Raw genomic sequence first — 25,585 nt, forward strand, 5'->3', positions numbered from 1 at the left:
GGGCAGAAAAAGGAAAAGAGCCATTCTATGGCCCAGTAGCTAGAGCACCTGCTGGGAGATGACAGATCTGTGATGGCCGCACCTCTCCTCATCAGGCTGAGGGTAGGGGGGACTTGAACCAGGGGTCTCTCACAGCCCAGTGTGCATCCAGTGGCAGCTCGTCAACACAGGCAAACTAGGCGGTTACCTAGGGCATCAAGATAAATGGCCGTTGAGGGCTTTGGAGGCGGGGGTGCTGATCGCGCACTGATCGTGCGTTTTGCCTAGGGCACCAGTTGCTGGCAGCTCGTCTAGGGCCACTCCTGTGTGCATCTCAGTCACTGCGCTTAAGATAAGGAGTATTTCTTCCTTTGCCTTCCTGTTCTGTGTGGCATTTATTGACCTCTGAGCAAGCCAATTGGCTCATGCCCTGAATCTGAGTTAGGTGGAAGAATATCTATTTTCCCCTGGTTTGTATGGCACTAATGGGGGTAGGGTTCCTCTGTGCAGCCTGAACTCAGGTACCTATCTCCCTGAGCAGGTTAGGACACATCCCCTCACCAGCATCTGCCATTAGCTAGCTTAGGCAGGGGACCACCTAGCTTGATAGTTTTTGTAGATGCCATTCTAAGGTGCATATCTCTCCCTGTTCATTGTATACAGAGCCTACTTGCCTCATTCAAACTCTGTATAGGTTCCATACTTGTCCCAGTGATTTTGCAGACACCTAAAAGTTAGCTGTGGTGATAATGGGTATCACAACGCTTATATTCCTTTGTAGCTTCTTGGGCCTCACTTACCTCAAAAACTCTTCACTGTGAGGTCTGTAAGGAAGCCTCCCAACTGTCTGTTGCAATAAATAAAGGCTTAAAAGAAAAACAAAAGGTGGGAGAAATCTATCTAGAGAAATAAACTTTAGGTGGCAGGCTGCTCAAAACTCGCTCAGTCATTTGTCTCTTCTAATGCATCTTAATGTGCAATTGCCATTTGGTGTTTGGGAAACAGACTGTTCTCTTTAGACATACTGGAATAGCTGGATGAATAGAAGTAGCAACAAAGTATGGGCCTGTTTTTTTTTATTTTGCAAGAGTTTGCAAAACAAACAAGCTTGGACTTGTATGAAAGTTCCACACTTCTGCATTGTATGCTTTAGTAGACGCAGTTGAATATAGATTTACAATGAGCTACAGGCAATGTAATTGGCAGCTTTGTGGCTGATACTGCTCCCATCGAAGTCAGTGGCAAAAATATTGTTCATTTTGATGAGAGCAGGAGTATAGAATCATAGGGCTGGAAGGGACCTCAGGAAGTCAATGGTGCCTTTTCGGGAGGGTAGGGGGCAGCAGCCATGTGCTCTGGGATGTGACTATCTTTTCACCCCATTCCCTATGGACTATGAGGGAGTGAGGGGAAAGTACTTGCATTCTGTGCATGTCTCTCACACCTGGCTGGTGAGCACCCTGCCCTGATGAAGTCCACTGCACTCTTGGCAGAGCTAAACATTATCTAGATCGCCCTGACAGGTGTTTGTCTAACCTGCTCTTAAAAATCTCCAATGATGGAGATGCTACAATCTCCCCAGGCAATTTATTCTAGTACTTAACCACTCTGACAGGAAGTGTTTCCTAATGCACAACCTAAACTGCCATTGCTGCGATTTAAGTCCTTATTCTTGTCCTATCCTCAGAGGTTAAGAAGAAACATTCTTCTCTCTCCTCCTTGTAACAACTTTTTAGGGACTTGAAAATTCTCATCATGTCTCCTCTCAGTCTTCTCTTTCCCAGGCTAAACAAATCCAATTTTTTCAATCTCTCAGGCTACATCTACACTGCAGAGTTTTTGCGCAAAACTGGCCATTTTTGCACAAAACTTGCAGAGTTTCCACACTACAAGCATTTTTTTCGTGCAAGAAAATTTACAGTAGAACGGCAGTGTGACGGACCCAGCAGGGTCCGCACTAGGAGCGGGGGAGGCCCCCCCCCCCGAGCGGGAAGCGGCGGCCACGGACGGCCAAAAGCCGCTCGGCACTGCGCCGCTGGCCCCGCCGCGGCAAGAAGCGGGGGCGGGCGCGCGCTGGGGGAAGCGGGGGAAGCCCCGGGCAGCCGCGAAACGCCCGACTAGGGCGCCACGGTTTGTGCCCGGGGCGGAGCCGTGGGCACGCTCCGGCCGGAGCCGGGCTGGAGAGCCCCGGCGGGGGCGGGGCTTACGCCCCTGATGTCACCCGCCCGCGCCCATAACAGGGGCTCGGGGACGCTCAGAAGAGGGGGAGCGAGCGGGCAGCCACCCTGGCTTCCCGACACCCCAAGCACCCGGCCTTCCGGGCAACGAAGGGAGACGACACCGGCAGCTGGCGACTCGCCTTGGGACGGGCACGGCGTCTGCGATGGGGTAAGCGACTTAACCCTGCGCCGGCCCGGGGGGCCGGCGACGCGGGAGTGGAAGGAGTCCGAGTCGGGACCGTTTTGGCGCCCGTGGGCAGGCGAGTTTCGGGCGGCTGCCCCGCCTGCCGTGGGGGGATCGCCCTAAGGCACCCACCCCACTTAGGGCCTCGGGCTGGGACCCAGTGGTGAGGGCGGGCCTGGGTCCCCCACTCCCCACACCCCTACCTCAGCCTAGGTCCTCAAGGCGGCAATAGCCGAACACTTTACCCAACCTCCGCCTCCCCTCTGAGAGGGACCGAGAGGAAGGGAGCAGGACTAGAGGGACGGCTCAAGAGCCCCGGTCGGGCCCCCGGCCGGGGTCCACCCGGGAAGGTACCGGCCCGGGTCCGCCGAGCCCCCCCCCCCCGGCCCCACTCAGGGCGAGGGGTGATCGCACCCGGGACCAGTCTCACTCATGGACCCCGGATAACGGGATAACTGAACACTCAAAGGGGGTGGGTTCGCGGAGCCCCACCCCACTCCGCCGGCCCCGGCACGGGGTGCGGGCGGAAGCCGCGGGGTGTGGAGCTCGCACCCTTAAAACCCGCCACAGGCAGAACAGAGGGCTTTTTGTGGTGTAGGTTTACCTCTTTCTACAAGGAATAACTGCTTTTTACACAAGAGTTCTTGTGCAAAAAGGTGTGTGTGTGTGTGTGTGTGTGTGTGTGTGTGTGTGTGTGTGTGTGTGTGTGTGTGTGGACACTCAACAGGGGTTTCCTGCACAAAAAGCACAGGTGTTCTGATGGCCATTCACAGAATGGCCATCAGAGCTTTCTTGCGCAAGAGCATCCATGCAGTGCGGACGCTCTCTTGCGCAAAAGCACATCACTTTTGCGATGCACTTTTGTAGTATTGACTTGCTTTTGGGCAAGAAGTTTTTGTGGAAGATCTCTTCCACAAAAAGGTTCTTGCATAAAAAATCTGCATTGTGGACATATGTTTTATAGATCTCTACTAATTTTTGATGCTCTTCTCTGGATTCTCTCCAATTTCTCCACATCTTTCTTGAAATGTGGTGCCCAGAACTGGACACGATACTCCAATTGAGGCCCAATAAGTACAGAGTATAGCGGAAGAAGTACTTCTCGTGTCTTGCTTACAACACTCTAGTTAATAACGTAGAATAATGTTTGCCAGTTTTTTTCAATAGTGTTACACTGTTCCCTCATATTTAGCTTGTGGTCCACTCTGGCCCCCAGATCCCTTTCCACAGTACTCTTTCCTAGGCATTCATTTCTCATTTTGTATGTGTGCAATTGATGTCCTCTAAGTGAAGTTCTTTTCATTTGTCCTGATTCAGTTTCATGCTATTTATTTCAGACCATTTCTCTAGTTTGTCCAGTTCATTTTTAATTATAATCCTATCCTCCAAAGCACTTGCAACTCCTCCAAACTTAGTATTGTCCACAAACTTTATAAGTGTACTCTCTCTGCCATTATCTAAATCATTGATTATAACATTGATCAGAACCTGATCCAGAAGTTATCCCTGCAAGACCCCATTAATTATGCCCTTTAAGCAGGACTGTGAGCCACTATAACTATTTTCTGGGAATGGTTTTCAAAGCAGTTTTGCATCCCCCTTATAGTAGCTCCATCTAGGTTGTATTTCCCTAGTTTGTTTGAGAAGATCATGCGATGCAGTATCAAAAGCTTTCCTAAAGTCAAGATATAGAAAACTCCCCCTCAAACTCCTGTTTGTGGTCCCCTGTTTGCTAGCTTCCCTTCGTCACTTAGCCTCTGACTTTTACAGCTTTCTGTGCTAGGTCAGCTCTACTTCTTGTTATCACACAGGGGGAGGGTGATCGCAAAGCTGACTGAGTCTGATCAAAGATGGTCAAGGATGATCCAGGGAATAAAGGTTTAGCTTTTTACTAATCTCCAAAGCTATATTTTGCTAGGATGTTCAGTCTTTTTGAAGGTTTACATGGAGTTTGAGGCAAATGTGCGCTTTATTGAACTATGTTGCATAGATCATTATTAGTCATTGTTTCATAGATTTTGAGTGTATATTTTAAAGCTGTAAAAGGTCAATGCATGAAATTAATGTAAATGCTATGAACATGACTTTGTCTGTAGCACACACATTCACTGAGCTCACTGTACACCCAGGCACTAGCCCTGTTGCATAGTTCTGCAGTGGTATGCACTCAAACCTCCATGATGCAGAGAATCCCCAAAGAAACCTCACTTGACCCTGCCCTAATGCTGGGTGGATTTCAGCAGTGGTTGGGACCATGTACAGTGATGCAAATTTCCCTCTGGCTTTGCTTAAGTTTTCACTTAAGCATACTTTTTCTCCAGTCCACATGAGGCGTACACTACTGTTCACATGCGATCATAACTTCAGTGAACCAAGGGAAAGCACATCTGTGGCTTTGTGTAACTTCCTTTTTTTCTTCCTCAGCGCATAGAGCAACACACTTTTTCTTCTTGCTTGGTCACTCCCTACTAAGGACCTAATTAAAGCCTAAGGTACAGGTTGGACCTCGCTGGTCCAGCACCCCTGGGACCTGATTGGTCCCAGACAAGGGAGTTTTCCAGACCAGGGCAGGTCTGGGAGGGGGGCGCCAGCCCCACACTGGGCCCTCTCTCCACCCACTGCCCATGAGCTCTGCTCCCCACACTGGCTTCCCTGCCTTGCCAGCTGCGGGCTCTGGTGCCCCGCAGGCTCCACTGCCCCACAGGCCCTGCCAGCTGGCTCCACCCTGAGATGCGAGCAGCCTCTGCCGCTGGGGCTCTTTAGTCCTATTAGGCCACAGATGTTGCCAGAGTAGAGTTCCGGACTACAGAGGTTCAGCTGTTAGTCAGTGGGAGTTTTTCTGTTGAATTGAGTAGACTTTGTATCATACCCTACATCCTCTTTGCTTCTGAACAGATCCTGTAAACATCTCTGTATTTGATTGTTACTTTACAGGCTACAGCAGCTTGGTTTGTATTTCAACTGATGTAGGTTTAAGAATATAAACCATGGTAACATTGAATATTTTGATTATAAAAATGCTTTTTCATTTTCCCTTTTGATCAGCGGATGATCTGGTTTATTAATTCCATACCTAGTTATAAACAACAAGAAGTCCTGTGGCACCTTATATCCAAATACTCTAAAATCCCATAACTAGGTATCAAGTATCAGAGGGGTCTGATACTGTCTGACACTGTTAGTCCGAATCTGCATAGACAATGAGAAATCCTGTGGCACCTTATAGACTAACAGATTTATTGGAGCATAAGCTTTCGCGGGCAAAGACTCACTTTGTTGCATCTGATGAAGTGGGTCTTTGCCCACGAAAGCTTATGCTCCAATAAATCTATTAGTCTATAAGGTGCCACAGGATTTCTCATTGTCTATGCAGATTCGGACTAACAGTGTCAGACAGTATCAGACCCCTCTGATACTTGATACCTAGTTATGGGATTTTAGAGTATTTGGATAATGCTTTATATTGTACATATGGCTCAGAGTTGATGTTTATCCATGAAATCACTCAAAAAAATTAGGCCGTCAATTGTATAAATAACCTTATAAAATAGACTACTGTTCTTAGTCAATGACCTGTCAATGACCTGTCTCATTCCCCCAGATTAACCTCAAACTTAATAAATGCTCTAGAGTTCTCTTAGGGTCTGTCTACACTACCCCGCTAGTTCGAACTAGCGGGGTAATATAGGCATACCGCAATTGCAAATGAAGCCCGGGATTTGAATTTCCCGGGCTTCATTTGCATAAGCGGGGCGCCGCCATTTTTAAATCCCCGCTCGTTCGAACCCCGTGCCGCGCGGCTACACGCGGCACGAACTAGGTAGTTCGAACTAGGTTTCCTAGTTCGAACTACCTAGTTCGTGCCGCGTGTAGCCGCGCGGCACGGGGTTCGAACGAGCGGGGATTTAAAAATGGCGGCGCCCCGCTTATGCAAATGAAGCCCGGGAAATTCAAATCCCGGGCTTCATTTGCAATTGCGGTATGCCTACATTACCCTCCTATTTCGAAATAGGAGGGTAGTGTAGACATACCCTTAGAGAAGGAGATCATCTCTGTACCACAGCTGATTTGTGTCCACTGTTTTGAGTAGTTGCATTAGACAGATTTTACTGTTTAGTTGTTCACAGCCTGTTTCTATGAGGTATGCAAAGTTTGTCCTTTCCTGACAAACCTGCAGAAATAAGGATCTGAATTAAAAATCCAATCTGCTGAGCATGATTTAAAGAAGCTTTTGGTTTTTCAGAAGAATAAAAGATATTCATATTCATACTCTAACTGAAATCTTTACTTTTCTGTGACTGCATCTGTGTTCCAGTTACTCCTGCTGAGTGTTACTACTTATTCATGACTCAGCCTAGATGATTGTCCAAAACCTAGGATGTGTACGTGGGTGGCTAGACAGATGAAGCAATTGATTTTAAACTAGTAAAAGTTCTGTGTGATTTCTCAGGTTCATTCTTTTCAGCCTTCATAGCCACTGAACTGTATCTATAGTTTAATTGTTTGAATCTTTATTTGACCGGATTCTCAGTACTTTGTTTGTGGTGTGCGTAGAACAAACTTTCCCCTTACAACACAATGGGAATTTTAGTTTGAATCGGGGAAAAGGTCACTTGCTGTTTGTCTCATGTGCTCCGATTACTAAATCAAGAAGGAAGTTGAGACATCTTTCTGACTAGAAACATGTTCCATACCGTGGGATTCAGAATGGGGAAAGCTGGAATTTTGCTAGCCTTATAAACTTTATTATCAGCTTATTTCAGATGTTTCATGCCAATGGTCAGTAAACCCTAGGGATCTGACTATTCTGCAGCTTTAGGGATGAAGCAAGTTTCCAACCAATGATAAGGCCCTAGTAAATATTCTTAACTTTAACTTGAGTTTGTTTTTAAGCATGCTGAGCTATCCAATAATGTGAGACTTATTTGCTTCCCTGCCTCCCAAACTGTCTTAGCCTCTGGAGGGAAACTAAAAAGCATTCCCATGAAAATTTGGAAGAACTGACAGCAATACATGATGATATTCATGACCGGATTTGCATTTCCTGGAATTAATTGAATAAACCTTAGGTCACAGCCATAGCAAAATGTAACTCCTGAAATCCCAGTACTATATAAAAGCCTATTTGCCCTGAGTGTGTGCATTCCCTTCGTTGTTGAAACACTTCCATTATAAGGAACTAGAGGAGTCAGTAAGCCCACCAGGGCACAACCTGCAGTGAAGAGAGGTGGCAATTTCATTGATTTTGCTTATATGCTATGGGGTACAAGGTCCAAGCAAAGTTGCATCAACATTTCCCAGAGTTTTACACTTGTAGGATAGAGGGCATACTATGGCGTGAATGTCTTCCTTTTCATGCTCCCTTAGAACAAAGGCTTGTGTGCCCTTACTAAATGGAGGCATAGTCAAGGCCAAATCTCCTACTTATTATGTTGCCTCACAAGTGCAGTGCAAACACAGAAGATAAAAAGTGACTCTGTAGCAGGTTGGGAGGTGGGGAAAGCTAAATAATTCTCTCTTAAATCCATGCAATTCCACTGATTTCATTGAAGGAGCACAGGCTTAATGGAGACCTGGATTTTGACTTGTGAGGCCCCGTTGGTGCACATGTTGATGGTGATACAGAGTCCTTGCTCTTTGAGCTCCTTGTGGTGGTGACATGTTATGACTTATTTATGATCTGTTTGAGAAAAATTGAAAGCATGTGCCTTCTCTTTGGAGGAACATGTTGTATTAAGGTTATGAATGGTTCATGTATCACTGTGGGCCAGGGTTTGTATGCAGCTGTGGAGGAGAGGTTTGTGGAGGAGGGTTGGTTTTAGCTCCCCTAGGAACTAAAAACAGAGAGTGTTGATTTGAAGTGACTTCTGGTGTAAAATGGCTGCATTTAAATTGACTCAGAACCTTCATTCTAATCCAGCAAATGCTAAGTCCCCAACTCTTGTGAAAGGTTTGGAAAGACTCTGCCCTACCAGGGGCCCATGGGAGCTGATGAGTAACTCGTGATATTTAAGTGTGTGTGTTAAATCTGTCTTTTGTTTTCCCTGATATGCTTTTACCTTAAGAATCAAAGTGCTTCCTTAGAACAAGCTGTGCGGTAACTTGTAATTGCTGGTAATACACCGTCCATAGTCCTTGGAGAGAAAGCAAGGTACAGAGGCTGCCTGTGAGGCAAACTGACTTGGTGTTAATATCAGAATACAGAACAGGGAACTGTGACACTTTAAAGACCCTGACAGGAGAAGAGAGATGTGGGTCTCATCCAAGAGACATGACATTGGGGAGCCAGAAACCTTAAATGGGGGATCACAGAAGGTGAAAACAAATTCAATTGCCTTGAAACTGTGGCTTCTAGTGAGTGCTGGTTTGGGGTGGGTTTGTTTGTTTGTTTTTTAGTTAAATGCCATGATGTATGTTTCTAGCAGTGCACATCAAGGAAGAAAGAGCTGCTGGGCAAACAAACACATGTTTATGTATGGTAGCATTAGACAGTGTACTCACACAGATAAGCCTCTTCTCATGCTTCTTCCGCTTTATTTCCTGCTATGTGTTTAAATATATGGAGAGAGAGAGAGAGGCATAAGTGAGGGTTTGTTTGTTTTTTTTAAGTTCTGGAACACACATTATCTTTTCCTTATTTGGACTGAAACAGCAGTCACCATTTGTTGCTGATGTTATAAACTTGCACATGTTTGATGAGCTGACAAAGTACAGTTTACAATTTGCAATTTTGGAGTCATTTATGGGGCACCTTTTCCCCCTATTTTCAAATAGGGCTTCTGAAAAGCAGCAGGCAGAAAGAGACACGTGCAGAAATTGTCCCTTGTTGATGCATTTTACACAGCCTTTAAAAACCTTGTATCATTGCAAATTGCTTTTTTAAAGAGATCTCAATAAGATGTCCTCTGTTTCTGGATGACTTTTTTCCTCTCCTGTGTTATTTTCATATTGCTATTTCTTTAAAATTGGGAGGCGCTTCTTTTGTGAGCTTCTAGCTTCATTAAATTCCTGCATCTCTGGAGTTTCAGCATCTGGTTACCATGGAAGAGAGAGTCTGTGATGTCAGAAGAGCTTGAGAAAAGCCTGGCTTAAATATTCCAATAGAAATCAATTATCTACATCATATTTTTCAGATGACTGTAAGAGGAAAGGTCCAACACTTTAGAAGGGAGACTTGAAGGAAATTGAGAAATTTAAGAAACCTTATCAATGGTTTCAGAATTTCTTGCAACATAGCTAATGCTGCAAATAATATAAGAGCTGTCAAATACCAGACAGGGCTCGAATAAAGCCTACAAAAATAGCTTAATGCTAGCAGCCACTGTACCAAACTGTGTCTTCCACTAAAAAGCTCTGTTACTCACAGTTTCTGATTTCAGCTCAAATAACCATGATGTTGATTTAACATGAGAGATTTGACCTTGCTTTAGAATATCTGTGCTTTCACAGAATATCTTATTTCTTGGTGTAGATTGATACAAATCTCAAAATTCAAATATAGATTCCAAACATCACAGCGCTCCAGGAGGCTTTACATCTGGAGGTTTGAATAGGCATCTTATAAGGAGAAGACTCTGCAGCAAATCTGAGGTTTGGTTTTTGAACACCAAAAAAGATGGAGGAGCATTGAAAAGCAGAGTTTGGAACTGGCCCCATCTCCAGTCTTAGGTGAAATTCGTCTGTTTTGCAGGCCTGGCTCTGTGATTGTCTCCCAGGCTGACTTCACTGAGTGTTGTCTGTTCACATCTTCTTCAGCAATAATATAGGAATATTTAGAGATTAATATCAAAGAGGAGTAGTTGTGTTAAACAGGGGAGCTTTTGTCTCTAAGAAAAGCTTAATGATGGATTAAAGGCTGGGCCTGAAAAAAATTGTTTACTGAGATCCATAATAGATGTGATTTTTATAATTTGTCACTGAGATGTATAAACTCCAGAGAGCGAGTGAGAGAGATCACAAACCAATGGAATAACAAAAGGCAACAGTGATGTTCTCAAACAGCTTCCTACACAGCACAGAAAAGATTGGAAAGATGAACAATTAACATCGATGAAGTTACACAAAAAATTGATTTGGCCTTAGCAAACGAGGTTATTTCCAGGTGTACTTTGTGGCCAATATTTAAAGGCAGAGGATGGATTTGTAGGAAGGATGCTTTAATCCAGAGACTGTGGGAAAGGGAGGCAGTTAGGGCATTAAGAAGGCTGACTGTCTTGTCTAGAGTAAATTCCCAAGCCCCAACATGAGCATCCAATGCAACCCAACTTCATCACTGCAGTCAAACAAAGAGCCTGTGTCTACAAGAGTTTAAGGAGACTAACAATGAGTTGGGGGATACTGAGAGAGAAAATTTTTCATGGGGAAGATGTTCAGATCACTTGTGGGGATGACTCAGCAAGTAGAATGGGGTCAGACTCCTCTTGAGTGAATTTTTAACTAAGGAGGCCCCCACACTGAAAAAATTGCATCTGGAGTTCAAATCTCCCAGATATTGGGGAATACATGGATTCTGAATGTTGACTGAGGCTTACCTCTAGCTCAGGGTTAAATCTCATCCGCTGTGTATATTACTTGGCTCAGTTGTGTTCACGTATACCTGCATACACAGTTATGGGGAACAAAATCCTGTAGTGGTTCTCTCTCTGCTGGAGTAGCAGTGTATGGGTATGTCTACACTAGAAAGTTAGTTCGAACTAACGGACGTTAGTTCGAACTAACTTTCCTATGCGCTACACTAGCGCTCCGCTAGTTCGAATTTGAATCGAACTAGCGGAGCGCTTAGTTCGAACTAGGTAAACCTCATTTTACGAGGACTAACGCCTAGTTCGAACTAGCTAGTTCGAACTAAGGGCTGTGTAGCCCTTTAGTTCGAACTAGTGGGAGGCTAGCCCTCCCCAGGTTTCCCTGGTGGCCACTCTGGCCAACACCAGGGAAACTCTATGCCCCCCTCCCGGCCCCGGACCCCTTAAAGGGGCACGGGCTGGCTACGGTGCCCGTGCCAGGTGCAAGCCTGCCAGCACCCAGCTAGCAGACCCTGCACCTGGCACGGCACAGAGCCACCCACCCGATGCCCCCCAGCCCACCCCCTCTTGCCGGGACCAGGCTGGCGGCTCCCGGGAGCTTGCCCTGGACCGCAAGAGGCGGGCACCTTCCTGGGCTAGTGCGGACATCGTGGACCTCGTCCACGATCTCCGCACTAGGCACAGGAAAGTGGCCGGCTAGGGCAGGAGAGCTGCCAGCCTGGCCACCCAGGACCAGGTGTGAATGAAAATCAAGGGGGTCCACTGAGACCCCCGACACTGAGCCCTGAGCTTACAATGGCCGTCCTGGGTCAGACCAAAGGTCCATCTAGCCCAGTAGCCTGTCTGCCCACAGCGGCCAACCCTAGGGACCCTGGAGGGGATGGACCAAAGACAATGACCAAGCCATTTGTCTCGTGCCATCCCTCTCCAGCCTTCCACAAACTTTGGGCAGGGACACCACTCCTACCCTCTGGCTAATAGGACTCCATGGACCCAACCTCCATGACTTGATCTCACTTCCCTTTAAACTCTGTTCTAGTTGTAGCCTTCACAGCCTCCTGCAGCAAGGAGTTCCACAGGTTAACTATTTGCTTTGTCAAGAACAACTTTCTCTTACTAGTTTCAAGCCTGCTACCCATTCCTTTCCTTTGGTGTCCTCTAGTCCTTCTTTATGGGAACTCAGGAAGAACTTTTCTGAATGCACCCTCTCCACCCAACCCCTGCTTTTACAGACCTCTATCCTGTCCCCCCTCCGTCTCCTCTTTTCTAAGCTGAACAGTCCCAGTCTCTGTAGCCTCTCTTCATCTGGGACCTGTTCCCAACCCCTGATCATGTTAGTTGCCCTCCCCTCTCCCAGCCTTTCTCTTCCCCTCTCCCACCTCCTTTTCCCAGTCTCCCCCAGTTTTTTTCAATAAAGACAGAGTCAATGTTGGAAGAAACGTTATCTTTATTTTGTACATCAAGAAGAAGGGGGGCTAGGGAAGGGCAAGTGGAAGGAGGTGAGGGAGGAATGGGGTACGAGCCCCCGATGGGGAGGACTGGGCTGGCTCTGCGGGCTTCTGGGGGTGGAAGCTCTCCTGCAGCCCCCCAATTACTCCCTCTCCCCAGATGGCAGCCTGCGGCAAGTGCAGCCGGGCTGATGGCCGAGTGGTGTGATGTGCCCAGTGTGGGCACTCAGGGCACTCCAAGCCAGAACTTCTTTGCAAGCGGGGCACCCCTTAGAACTGTGTGTCCGGGGTGGGGGTCGGGACCCTTTAAGCGCAGCCCTCGGCTAGCCTGAGACAGTATCTCCATGCTCTAAGTCCTCCTTTTATGCCCTGCCGGCACTGCTTCCGGCCATCATTAAGCCCTGTTCAGAGTCCACTCAATGTGGACTTACTAGTTCGAACTAGCAAAACGCTAGTTCGAACTAGTTTTTAGTTCTAGATGCGTTAGTTCGAACTAGCTTAGTTCGAATTAACTAATTCGAACTAAGTTAGTTCGAACTAGCGCTGTAGTGTAGACGTACCCTATCTGACTAATATTGAAGCTCAAGCTCTCAAGAGAGAGAATTTTTAGTCTGTCTGGCTAATTCACTTTCTTTTGCAATACCACAGCATAGCTCCAAATCCACAAGTTATTAAAAAAGCAAGACTTGGGCCCAGATTCTGCTGGCAATTTACATCAGTCTAAATCTGGAGTCACTGGATAGAAGCCAATGCATATCTTGTTGTATTCTGGTGCAACTGAAGTCAGAACCAGACCTTCACAGCTGTGTATTCAAAAGCAGAACTGCACCCTAGATTTTTTGGGGGGGAGGGAGGTGGAGGATTTTGTGTATTTAAAATACATTTCTTGTGGGGTAGTGAGTTATATTTATATCCCACTCTGTTCAAGTACAGATTTAAATATTTCAGTACCAGGAGAGAATATGCTTCAAGATCAAAAACATTATGCTCAGGCAGGGAGTCAGGAAACTAAAGCAGTCAAAATTAAAAATAAATTTAAAAAAATCATGTTCAGTTGTTAACCTCCCCAAATTGCTGCATAACCATTTGCACTAAGAAGTTCTCACCTAGGGTATGTCTACACTAGCTCGTTATTTGAGCTAGGTAGGCAAATTAGGCAACCGGAGTGGCAAATGAAGCCTGGGATTGAAATATCCCAGGCTTTATTTGCATCTTCCCGTCCGGCCGCCATTTTTAAATCCCCCTTGGTTTGAACGAACTGCCCGCGGCTACATGCAGCAGTTTAAAGTTAATCTGAACTAAATCCTTAGTTCGGATTAACTGTTACTCCCCATGGAAGCCGCGGGCATACCCCTAGAGACCTATGTCTGCCAGAATTAGTCAACATCACTGAATGTTCTGGTATGATGTTACCCACTTTGCAGAAAGGGAGGGCAGAAATAACGAGAGAGGAAATACTAGGAAAACAAATATTAGCAGGGAGTTTAAAAAATTAATGGTCAGATAGGATTTGCCATTTTTCATTGTATTTTGTTTTTTTCAAGGGACCGAGCTCCTTTTATCTTCACTTCAGAGATGGAGTATTTCATTACAGAAGGCGGAAAAAACCAACAGCGATTCCAAGAGTTTGTGGAGCTTTGCTGTCGAGCTTATAATATAGTCAGGAAGCACAGCCAATTGCTCTTGAACCTTCTGGAGATGGTAAGGAGGACAGGGATGTAACACCCGCCCCTTCCCCACAACCGTCCCCCTCCCCGCAAAAAAAAACCCAGTTTCCTGTTGTTTTCTTTTTCCCTTATAGCTAGGCTTGGAAGAATTAAATTTTTTATTGGTAAATTTAGTTCATTTGTGATAGAAAGACATTTACATGAATGCAAAATAAGAAAAATGCTGCTTCAAAAGTTACTAGCATTTGACTTAAGGGCCTTTACTTTGTATATTTTGACATCTGCCTTTTTCCATATAAGAAATTTTCCTGCCGGAAGACAGAGGAATGTCATCACGTCACTCTATGTCCCACTATCCCCTCAGCCTCCCTGCCTCCTCATTCCCTCCCCTCGCCTGGTGACATGGGGCGGGAGCCACGTGCCCTCCCCACTCAAGGGGGGCCACAAGCTGCGTGCTCTCTCCTCTGCGGGGGGAGGGGCATGAGGCCTCCTCCCTCCCTGGTGCTCCACGGGGGCCTGGAGCTGCACACCCTTCCCCCTCATGGGGGCCCAGGAGCCATGCATCCTCCTCCCTCCTACTGTGGAGGAGCCAGGGGCCATGCAACTGTGAACATGTAAATCGATAAAAGTTGAAAAAAATGCTTAAAATTAAGCATCAATATTATCACTCAAAATTGCAAAATAATCAAGCTCTGCCAAGTCTCTAGTACTGTGATTTAGAGTATTGTCCAGTTTCCAGGAATATCCCAGAATGTATTTTTTTCACACCAATGTTAGTGACTTCATTTAGGGTGTGTCTAGACTACCTAGTTTTGTCGACAAAAGTGGACTTTTGTCGACAAAACAATACCAGCGTCTACACTACCGCGGAGTTCTGTCGACATAACGTCGACAGAACTCCGCGGTTTTGTCGACGCTGGTATACCTCATTTTACGAGGCAAAACACCTTCTGTCGACAGAGTTCTGTCGACAGAAGGTGTTATTGCCTGTAACACTGCGTCCAGACTACGGAGTTCTGTCGACAAAGCGGCTTGCTTTGTCGACAGAACTCCATGTGTCTGGACGCTCTTTGTCGACGGAAGTTTTGTCGACAGTATCTGTCGACAAAACGCGGTAGTCTAGACGTACCCTTAGAGTGCCACCTTTGTGCCTGTAAAACATCGGTGTATTTTCTCTCTTGAGAGAACTGATTGTGGGTTTGCTCATATTAAAGTTTTACCCTATTTTTTTCCCCAATATTGGAATGTTTGTCTAAAATTTCAACCAATTAGAGAACAAGCCAAAAATTATCTTTTGTGAATATTTCACCTGATCTTAATTCCAGGTCTTCAAATAGCCATTTGCTAACTGTTTGGAATTAAAGAAGTGAACCAATTAAACTAAACTCACAGAATGCATTATGTTTGAACACCCTATGGTGATTGGTCTATGACCGTGCAGTGATTATAGCATTTTGGGAGCCACAGTTGTAGAAGCCTGTCATGCTTTTGTTACTAGGATAAATACAGTAAGGAAAGAAGGCTACATGAGGACTTCATAGAAGAACTGGTTAGAGAGGACAGGCTTGGTTTGAATGGTTGAATTTAAACTAACTGGAAAAATAGATCTGCCACTTGGGTCCTTCTTTTCAAAAGAATCAACTTTAAAAAAATTAAGGGGATTACTTAGGGAAGTGGACTAGACTGAAGAATTCAAGGATCTGAATGTGAAAGTGGCAATTAGTTTCTGAAACTTTGACTTAAAGTATCTGAAGCCTGCATCCCAAATAAGGGAAGAAAATTCATAGGGAAGGGATGCAGACCAAGCTGGAAGAACAAGCATCATAAACAGGTGATTAAGAGAAAGCAGAAAGCCTGCAAGAAATGGAAGATATGAGGGGTCAGCCAGGAGCACGACCTTTTGGAAGTCAGAAAGTATAGGATTAAAGTGAGAACTGACAAAAGCCAAGTACAACTGTATTTTTCAAAGGGAATTAAAACCAATAGTAAATGGTTCTATTACCATATAAATAAGAAAACAAGTGGGACTGCTAAACACTGAGGATGACGTGGACATTAAAGATGACCTAGGCATGGCCCAACACCTAAACAAATACTAAACAAATATAAATTGGAAATAACAAAGGAGTTGAAAGATCTGGATGTATCAGTCAATTGCAGGATGACTATGTGCCACCAATGTGATGCAACCATGAAAAAGGGCTAATGTGGTCCTAGAACACACCAGGTAGATATTTCCAGTAGAGACAGGGAAGTGTTACCAGTCCCTTGTATAATGTTACTGTGACTACGTCTAGGCTGCAGCACTTTTCCGGGAAACCCAGAAAAGCAATGCCACGTCCCAGGAACACGTCCACTTTTTCAAAAAAAAAAATTGAAAAAGCAGACACGCTCTTTCACCATCCCTGTAAACCTCATTCTACAAGAAATAAGGGATGTGTCGAAAGAGCAGGTTTTTCCAAAATGTGGTGCTGTGTAGATGCACCAAATTTCGGAAAAGCCTCTTTCAACAGAAAAGTGGAAAAAGATACACAAATTGAATTCACAATGTGCTCATCTTTTTCTAACTTAGCTTTGTAGTCTAGACTTAGGCTGAGGCAAGGATGGGCGATGTGAGACATTTATCGATTTATGTTTGTAAGCACCTTCAGCTCTGCAGATGAGAGATTATGCAGTAAATCCCAAATCAAAGGCTGGCACTTAGTGGATGTGCCATTGTATGAGCGTCCAATGTGATGGCTTATGTGGTTAGGGCCAAGGGCAGCAGGTTTGTATAATTTTTCGTGGTTCCCCATTAACCACACCCCCTGACCCCGGTTAACCATGCCCCTGACCCCGATTAACTACACGCCCTGACACCCGTTAACCAGGCCTATGGAGGTAACACGCTCAGGGCAAGATGGACACAATACCAGAAGTAAAAGGTGTCATGTCACCCCTCTCGAAGGACTTTTCCCACCAGCTTCCTACCAACAGAGATTAGTTTGGCCCCCACCAAACCCCCCTCATGCAACTATCCTGCAATTGCATTAACCCAATGTGTGTGACATTAACTCAGGGGCAGAGAGGCTTGGGGAAGTCTTCCCTCTAAGGCTATGTCTACACTGGCGGCTTCTTGTGCAAGTACAGTCGTTCTTGCACAAGAACCCACAGAGCAGCCACACTGCCCGCCTGCTCTTGCGCAAGAAAATTTACAGTACGGCGTGGTAAGAGAGGGTGTTTTGCGCAAGAGCTACGCTCTTTTCTAACAGGTGTAAGCTCTCTTGCGCAAGAGGGCAGTGTGGATGCTAGGCAGAGATTTCTTGCGCAAGAAACCCCTATGGCTAAAATGGCCATTGGAACGTTCTTGCTCAAGAAAGCATCCACACTACCATGGATGCTCTTGCGCAAAAGCACAGCTTACACATGGCAGTGTGGGCGTGTTCTTGCGCAAGAAGCCGCCAGCGTAGACATAGCCTAACAGTTTCCTCCCATGAGCAGAATGAATTTTGTGTTGTGCACCAGTACTGAGTTCATGTGGCTTGTTTGGATGTACCACTGTAGCACCCAAGTTATTAATAAATATTTTATAAACCTTTACCTTCTCTCTGCTGCCATGTCTCCTCTCCTTGCTCCATCAGCTCCCCTGGTGCCTGCCTCCCCCAAATCCTCACCCTCCTCTGCTGTCCTGACTCCTGCCCTTCTCACTGCCCTCAGCCCTCCCGTCCACCAGCCTTTCTCTCCCCCCTGTGCCCACTCCTTCAGTAGCCCCATTCTGATCATGTGAGCTACCCCTCCTCATCCCCTCTCCTAACACCTCCCTCCACACACCTGCCCTGCCTCTCTCCTCTGGTGCTGGTCCCTCTCCTGCAAGTGTCTGCCCTTCTGCTTCACCCCCAGAATCTCCTGGCACCTGCTCCTTCCCTTAGCCCTGCACCCTCCTGGTGCCTCCCCCTTCCCTCACTGCCCCTGTCCCCTTTTCCCTCTTTTTCCCTTATGCCCACCCCCTCACCACTCTCTTCCCTCATTCCCCTCATGCTCCTCTGTGCCCTCACACATGACTTGCTCCATTCCCACCTTTCTCATTCCCACCCCCTCTTTCAAGCCTTCTCCCAGCACCTCCTCCTCCCTCCAACCCCCAATGCCCTTACCCTCTCCTCTCCCAGCATCACCCTTTCCCCTCTCCCACTGTCACCTCCCCTCCTGCCCTTTTCCTCATTGTCTGCACTTGGCCCACTGGCATTTGTCTGTCCTCCACCCTGTCCCTTGGTGCCTTCCCCTTTCTTCCCCCTTCCCCTCCCCCTCCCCCTCCACACAAGCCCCTTCCTCTCCAACCTCTTCCCCCTAGTTTTCCCCCTTCTCCTCCCTCTCCCTTCCCCAACCTTCTGCCTTCCACTTTGCGGGGCCAGAGTCTGCATTCAGGCCCCAGAAGTCCACGGACTCCGAACCCGGAGCTAGGTCATGTGGCGCAACGCCACGCCTAGAAGTTTTAAAGTCCCAGGCCGTGACGTCACGTCACACCTGGGTGTCTCCCCGCTCACCTGTAAATGCTGCGCATGGCAGCAGCAGCCGGCAGCATGCGCCGCAACGGAGAGATGGACTGAAATCTGCGCATGGCAGGGACGGTCTGGGGCCGGAGTGGGAGGATGCGCGGGGGGGACCGGCAGTGGGGAGGGCAGGGCCCACTCCAGGCAGGGCCGGGGGAGAGACCCAGCTCCAAATATTGGTGGAGCAGGACCCCCGGCTCTGAATATTGCTGGAGCATAGGCACCGCTCCATATAACTTGCTGCCCATGGTTAGGGCCTGTGATGATGTCGCTTGTATAGAAGTATGGACAGAGTTGACTCTGGAGTTGATTGCAGGGGTAGGTTTCTGTCTGAGTATGATGGAGGTGGGCTGCATAGTTGATGGAAAGAATTTTGTTTGAAGTTATGGGGTTATCTGTAGATAAGGATTGGCCTGTCCCTGCCTTCCCCCTCCCACCTCCGCTCTCCCCCAGGCCTGTGAGAGTGAGGGATCATTTTCCAGGATAGGTTGTAGATTGTTAATGATGCACTGGAGGGCTTTAAGCACTAAAATCCGGTGCCAACTCTGTCCACGCATCTATACAAGTGACATCACAGGACCTAACCACATAAGTCACCACATTAGAGGCTCATATAACTGCACATCCTTTGATGTGATCTTTATGCCATCACATGTCAGCAATGTGTCTCTGCTATGTATATTGGCCAAATCGGACAGTCTCTGTGACAAAATATAAATGGACACCAATCAGATATTTGAAATGATGACACAGAAACCTGTTGGGAAACATTTTAACTTCGACTTGCCCAGGCACTCACTAATGGATCTAAAGGTGACAAAACTATTACAAAGCAATTTAAAAAACGAGCTGGAGAAAGAAGCTGCAGAACTTGCCTTCATTTGTAAATTTGATACCTTTAATCAAGGCTTGACCAAAGCCCTGACCTGGATGGGCTGCTACATTCAACACTCTAATGACATCAAAAGCTAAGTATCGGGCACTTATAGCCCACTCTATTAGCCTCATTTAGCACGGACACTCTAATTGACAAGATTTTTTTCCCCCTTCTCTTTCCCTCCCCATCCCCCTTTTCTGCTATTTTTTTTTTTACCTCTGACTCCGTACATCATTCATCTGAAGGAAGTGGGTTGTGTTTTTGTTTATATTGTCGGTACACATCCACACACTTCCTCAATATTGATGCTGCACATTAGAAATTTCAACTCGCCCAAAAGAAAATTGCACCTGCCCAAGGTTAGATGATGACAGAGGGAAAACTGTTTGGGTGTGTCTAAACTACACCCCTATATTGGCAGAGGAATGTAAATTAGACACATCGAAAGTGCAGATGAAGCGGGGATTTAAATATCCTGCGCTTCGTTTGCACAATCGCATCATGGCGCTGTTTCAAACAAGCACCATGTTGAAACTGAAACTGCGGTTTAGATGCATTTTTTTCGACAACAAGGTGCTTTTTCAATGTGGTTTCAGTTTTGACGTGGCGCTTGTTCGAAACAGCGCCACGATGCGATTATGCAACTAAAGCGCGGGATATGTAAATCTCCACTTCATTTGCACTTTCGAAACAACTAATTTACATCCCTCTGCCAACAGAGGGGTGTAGTTTAGACGTAGCCTTTAAGGATAATTTTTAGAAAATGAAATAGACTATGGGGAAGATCTCCTTTTGGCTTACTTTAATGCAGAATACCAGATGACAGCAGGAAGGGAAAGACTAACAATCTCATATTTATTTCATGCAGGAAAAAAAGCAATTTCAAATTTCCATGATGGAAAGCTTTGTGCAGATCTGAAAATCTGCCTCTTGTCTCCATCTCTCTATCTGAGTTCCGCTTTTTGGGATGACTATATAAGGTTGGGTTGGTTTTTTTTTTTTTTTAAAGTCCAATTTGCAGTTATATAAGGCCAATTTCAAAATGTGCCATGTTTGATAGGGGTTGTAAATTCTCTCTGCTTTGACTGGTAACTAAGTGCTAGTGGCTTCCAGCAAATTGTGATTCTGCACCACCCAAGATGTTTTGGCCCAGTATGGAGATAATGCTATATTCTCATGGTGGAGAGCAGCATGTTTTCCGATATCAGCAGTACCAGCGTATGCTCCTGAGCATGAGGGAAGAAATAAGCCATGAAGTTCCCATCACTCTGAAAAGTACAAACATCTGTGAGAGGCCCAGGAGCCTTGCTGGCAGAGGTCAGCACATAAAAGTCTGTAGTTCATCAGCTTTCCTTGCCTTAAAGCAACAATGTGAACTGTAACAGAACGTTTCTGTGAGCTATGAACAGCATTTAACTAGTTTAAAATAATGGAAAAATCCATTACAATCGTAAGAGTTTTCTAGATAGACATTTTTATCACAGCTCTATATAGTGCAGGGTTAGCCTCTGGCAGGCCGGTGGCACTTTAGTTACCTGCGTGTTCACAAGTATGGCCGTGTGCAGCTCCCATTGGTCAGGAATGGCAATCTGCAGCCAACAGGAGCTTCAAAGCGGCTCTACTTGTGGACATGGTGATAAATAAAGTACCAGCTGCCTGCCAAGAGCTAACCCTGGCAGATCACATCCAGCCCGCAGGCCGCTTATTGCTCCTCCCCCCCCCCCCCCCCCCACACACACACACCTACCTCCGGTATAATAGATTCTCCAATGAAACATAACAAATTAGCTCTCTGTTAAAATGTGAGTAGGAAATAGAGTCCTTACTGAGAGACAGGTGTATAGATTAATTGCCACTGAGTCACTCTGTGTACTTGGGCAAATCACTTCACCTCTCCATGCCTCAGTAATACCAATAGGGGATATTGAAACTTGCTCATCTTGGTGATGGACTTTGAGATCTGTGTGAAAAATGCTGTGTCAGTTTAATTCATTATTTCATGAAGAAATAGGCCTAAAACATAGCTCTGGATCTGAATGCCATCCAAACGTAGGTTCATCCTTACAGCTGGCCCTGCACTTCCTTTTCAGTGTAAGCAGATCCAAACATTACTATACTTTGGGGCATCAGAAATCCAGGTCCAAATGTTTGTGGCTCAGACTTCTCTCTAGTTACATCAGCTATCTAAAATACTTGTGAGGGAAAAGTACTGTAGTCCATGCAGGCTGGATGTCCAAACACATGTGCACTTGGGGTTGGATAATACCCAAAGTTTGTCTGATCAGTCTCTACCACCAGTGTGTTGAGAACCCTCTTTGTCCCCTGATACAAGAGGAAAGAAAACTACACAAAGCAGGAATGCTGGAGGTACTGGATGATCCTCAAAGAACCAGGCTGCCTGGGAGGAATAGTAACCAACAACACTGAGAAGCCAGTCCTATCCACAGAGCCCTTTGCTTTCCCAGCACTTGGGTGGTTCTTCCTCATATTTGCAGCGTAGGGAGTCCAAGGCATGTCACTTGCATCTGGCATAATGTAGTTAGGGCACCAAACTGCCCTAACTAGAAGTGATCTGGATTCTGTTTCAACATTTAAGAGTGTCTGGTAGTGTGACATTGTGACCGTAGTTATCCCAGCTGCAAATGGGGATATTTGTACCTACAATCCTTTGTAAACTGCTTGAAGATGTATGGATAAATAAGACTGTGTATATGTAAATGCAAATTATTATTATTTTGTGCCTTGCACCATTGTTAAGAAAGATGAACTCAAACTAGAACAGGTGCAGTGAAAGGCTCCTAGGATGACCAGGGAAATGGAGGGCCTACCTTGGAACTAGAGACTGGAAGATCTTGGCTTCTTTAACCCAGCAAATCAAAGACTGTGAGGGGATGTGGTTGGGCTCTAGAACTATGTCATGGGATAAAAACCAAAAAGGAAGAAGAGCTATTTAAGCTAAATGATAATGTTTGCATAATAACAGATGGACATAAACTGGGCATGAGTAAATTTAGGCTGGAAGTTAAAAGGATGTTTTATAGCCATTGGAGGATTGAGATTCTGGAACTGTCTCCCAATAGGAGTAAAAGACACAAACTAGTTTTTAAATTAATCTTGCTAAACCAGGATTCTCTGATGAGGTTGCTTGTGATACTAGGGGACAGAAAACCCAGAAGGTCCCGTATTCCTGTATCCTCTTGTATTTGTAAGTGTCTCTGGGAAATTAGACTGATTGAATTCATCTCGGTGATTTTTCTGTCTCCTCTGAGTACCCAGTGTTCAAGCTGTCACAGCTCCAGCAGCGGTATAGATAAAACCTGAGCCATTAGGCAACATCTGAGCTATGCTGCTGAGGAGAAAAGAACCTAAAATACAAACACATTGATTTTAAAAAACATAAAAAAGATGGAAAGAAATAAGGAAAACAAATACCCCTCTTCTCACCTCCTTTCACTTTCCCCTTACCAATAACTTACAACAAAAGCAATGTTTCCCTTTTGTTTGGTTTAATCTTCTGAGATCAGTAGGCACTTTTGTCTGTACTGGAAATATATTTCATTGCAAAATGTACACACTCAAGCAGCAATCGTAATGCTACATGTATATGTTTTCTGAGCAATGGGTGGGGAAGGTTTTCTCTCTGTTACACACAGTCCATTGTCTCAATTTGGTGTGAGGAAAATGCAAAGTCAGTGAGTTTTAAAAGTTTATTAGAAACTTTTTAATTTTTTAACATTTTAAGGTGCCTAGGAATAGGTGTGCTGGTCACATAGAATATGCCTAGGTGTCCACTTCTCATTGCACTGCACTGACCATGTGGTTACCTCTCATTACATAAATAAGAATAGGAAGAAGTAAACCAGCCTGAGGGTGTGGACTCCTAGGCCATGTCTACACTTGGAAATTATTTCAAAATTAGTAAATTTAATAAATTTGAACTATTGTGTCCACCCTATGGGGAAGCTTTGAAATTAGTCTGAGTTACGCTTTGTTAATGTGGACGCAGTACCTCAGACTTATAGCCCCAGGAAGAACTGGGGAGAAATTAGTTAGACGTTACTCTGGGGCATAATTATTTTGAATTAACAGCACTGGAGTATCCACACTAGCATTATTGCAAAATAACTATTTCGGAATTAGTGTTACTCCTGATGAAAAGCAGGAGTACAGATTTCAAATTCCATGGCCCGTTACTTCAAAATAACGAGCTTGGTAATGTGGACGCTCCACTTATAAATTCAACCTTGGTGGGAGTTATTTCAAATAAAGTCCTAGTGTAGACCAGAGTCTAGGGGAAGGATCAGTTGTAAAGTATCAGATTCCTGAGGTCCAGAATCCATTTGAATATGCCCTTTTCTAGTGCATCAATGTGAAGAAGTTACAATTGCATTTCATTCGCCCAATCAGGATGTTATATTGAGTCACAAACGTCCCAAATTAGGAGAGGCTTGTAATTTATAAATAGGGAGAGTTCTTTCCCTGTAACTCCATTTTTTTTCTAACTAGCCGTGTTCCATTTCAATTATTTTCAATGGATTTATTGGATCAATCCTATATGTTCATAGATGCTGCATGCAGGGTTGCCTGAGCTGAATAGTATCCAGGATCTGAAGTATGTGTATGATAACCTTCGTCCACAGGACTCAGAACTCCAAGCCACCAGCCATTTTACCAGGTAAAAAACAGAAGAGAATTCAGAAATCTTTTATTATTATTATTTTATTACAAATATTGTATCCCTTCCCTCCCCCCCCCCCTCTCTCTCTCACACACACACACACACACACACACACATGTAAAATGCAAAACCCCAAATGGGGGAGAACATAAAACACCTCAAGAGGAGGAACACACACACACTACTAAATACCACTAAAAGCACAGATAACATGTATGTTCTCTTTTTTGCTTAGAGACACTTGCAAATTAAAAAATCATAGGCGTAATTTCCTATGGAGTCAGTCAATTGAAATAAAAAAATTGCACAAAGGGTTAACTTGTCTCCAAACATAAATGCACAAACAAACCCTCTCATTATGCGTATCACTTAAATTATGAAAAGAGTTGTTCAGACCCAACTTATTTTCATTGCTTATGTTGCTTGCAGTTTGTTGCTCAGTTTGCATATTGTAACTGTGCTGGTATATTTCTTGTCAGCTTTGCTCTAATATACTGTGACAATGCTATAGGGTTTGGACTGCAAAAGCTTCCAGTGAATCTTTGAGTCATCTTGTTCAAAGTGCTGCTTGAGTTCCATGAAGAATTTGCTTTTTGTGTTGGTTTTTGTAATATGATTTTGAAAACATTAGGAAGCAATATGGCCTTGTTGCTAAAGCAGGAGATCTCACTTCTATTCCTGGCTTTGTTGGGTGATCTTGGGTAAGACACTTCACCTCTCCATGCCTCAATTGCTCCATCTGTAAAATGGAGCTAATGATATTTTCTCATGCTTTTTGAAATCTACAGATGAAAAACACTATATAAGAGTTTAGTATTATTAATAATCATTTTGCTGCTTGATTGGCATTTGCATAATATGAAGTTTTATTTCTATCTCACTGTTTGGATTCATCTGAGATCGATGACTGAAGATTAATGGCAGTTTAGCAGCCTATACAATACAAGTTTGATGTTCTCAATCCTGTTTTTTGTGGACAAGCATCCATCACACAGAAATCTCCACTGCAGTTGGTGCCTTTATTGATAGTCTCTATAGAGAGGCCAAGCATGGACCAAGTGGTCTTGTAGAGGCCCAGCTGGGGAAAGCTTACACAGTCCCAGCCTGCACTATACCAGCTCCTGAGAAAAGAGGACCCCAGAATATTGCCCAGCACCTTTGAGTACAAGCAAAACAATATTAAACTTTTCATAAATGAGAGATGGGCCTGAGCCCAAGCAATCCAGTCAAAAGCACAACTCCTCTTAACTCTTTCTGGCATTAGCTAGACCTGCACCTTGATGGCAATTTGAACTGTGTTGCTCAGGCTTTTATGATATGTCAAGAATAGAACTTGAAAGCAGTACAGCCACTCAAAATAGAGAAAGGTTTGGACAATGATACGAAACCTTTGGGTAAGAGTAGTTAGGAACTTTCAAAACTAAATTATTCTATTATTTTAGAACACAGCAGCATCCCCAACTCCTCCTTTTCACCCCTAGGTTT

The 25,585-nt window shown here is 45.1% G+C and overlaps 1 protein-coding gene across 2 annotated transcripts in view; it reads left to right on the forward strand.

Annotated features, from left to right (window-relative positions):
* Positions 1-25,585, forward strand: part of PIK3C2G (phosphatidylinositol-4-phosphate 3-kinase catalytic subunit type 2 gamma) — a 383,327-nt gene that overhangs the window by 282,346 nt on the left and 75,396 nt on the right. For both annotated transcript variants that reach the window (XM_075897745.1, XM_075897746.1), the window contains 2 exons: positions 13,897-14,053; positions 23,988-24,097. In XM_075897745.1, coding sequence (XP_075753860.1) covers positions 13,897-14,053; positions 23,988-24,097 — 267 coding nt within the window. The remainder of the gene's footprint in view (positions 1-13,896; positions 14,054-23,987; positions 24,098-25,585) is intronic.

This window comes from Pelodiscus sinensis, chromosome 1 (genome assembly GCF_049634645.1).
Source record: "Pelodiscus sinensis isolate JC-2024 chromosome 1, ASM4963464v1, whole genome shotgun sequence".
Taxonomy (NCBI): domain Eukaryota; kingdom Metazoa; phylum Chordata; order Testudines; family Trionychidae; genus Pelodiscus; species Pelodiscus sinensis.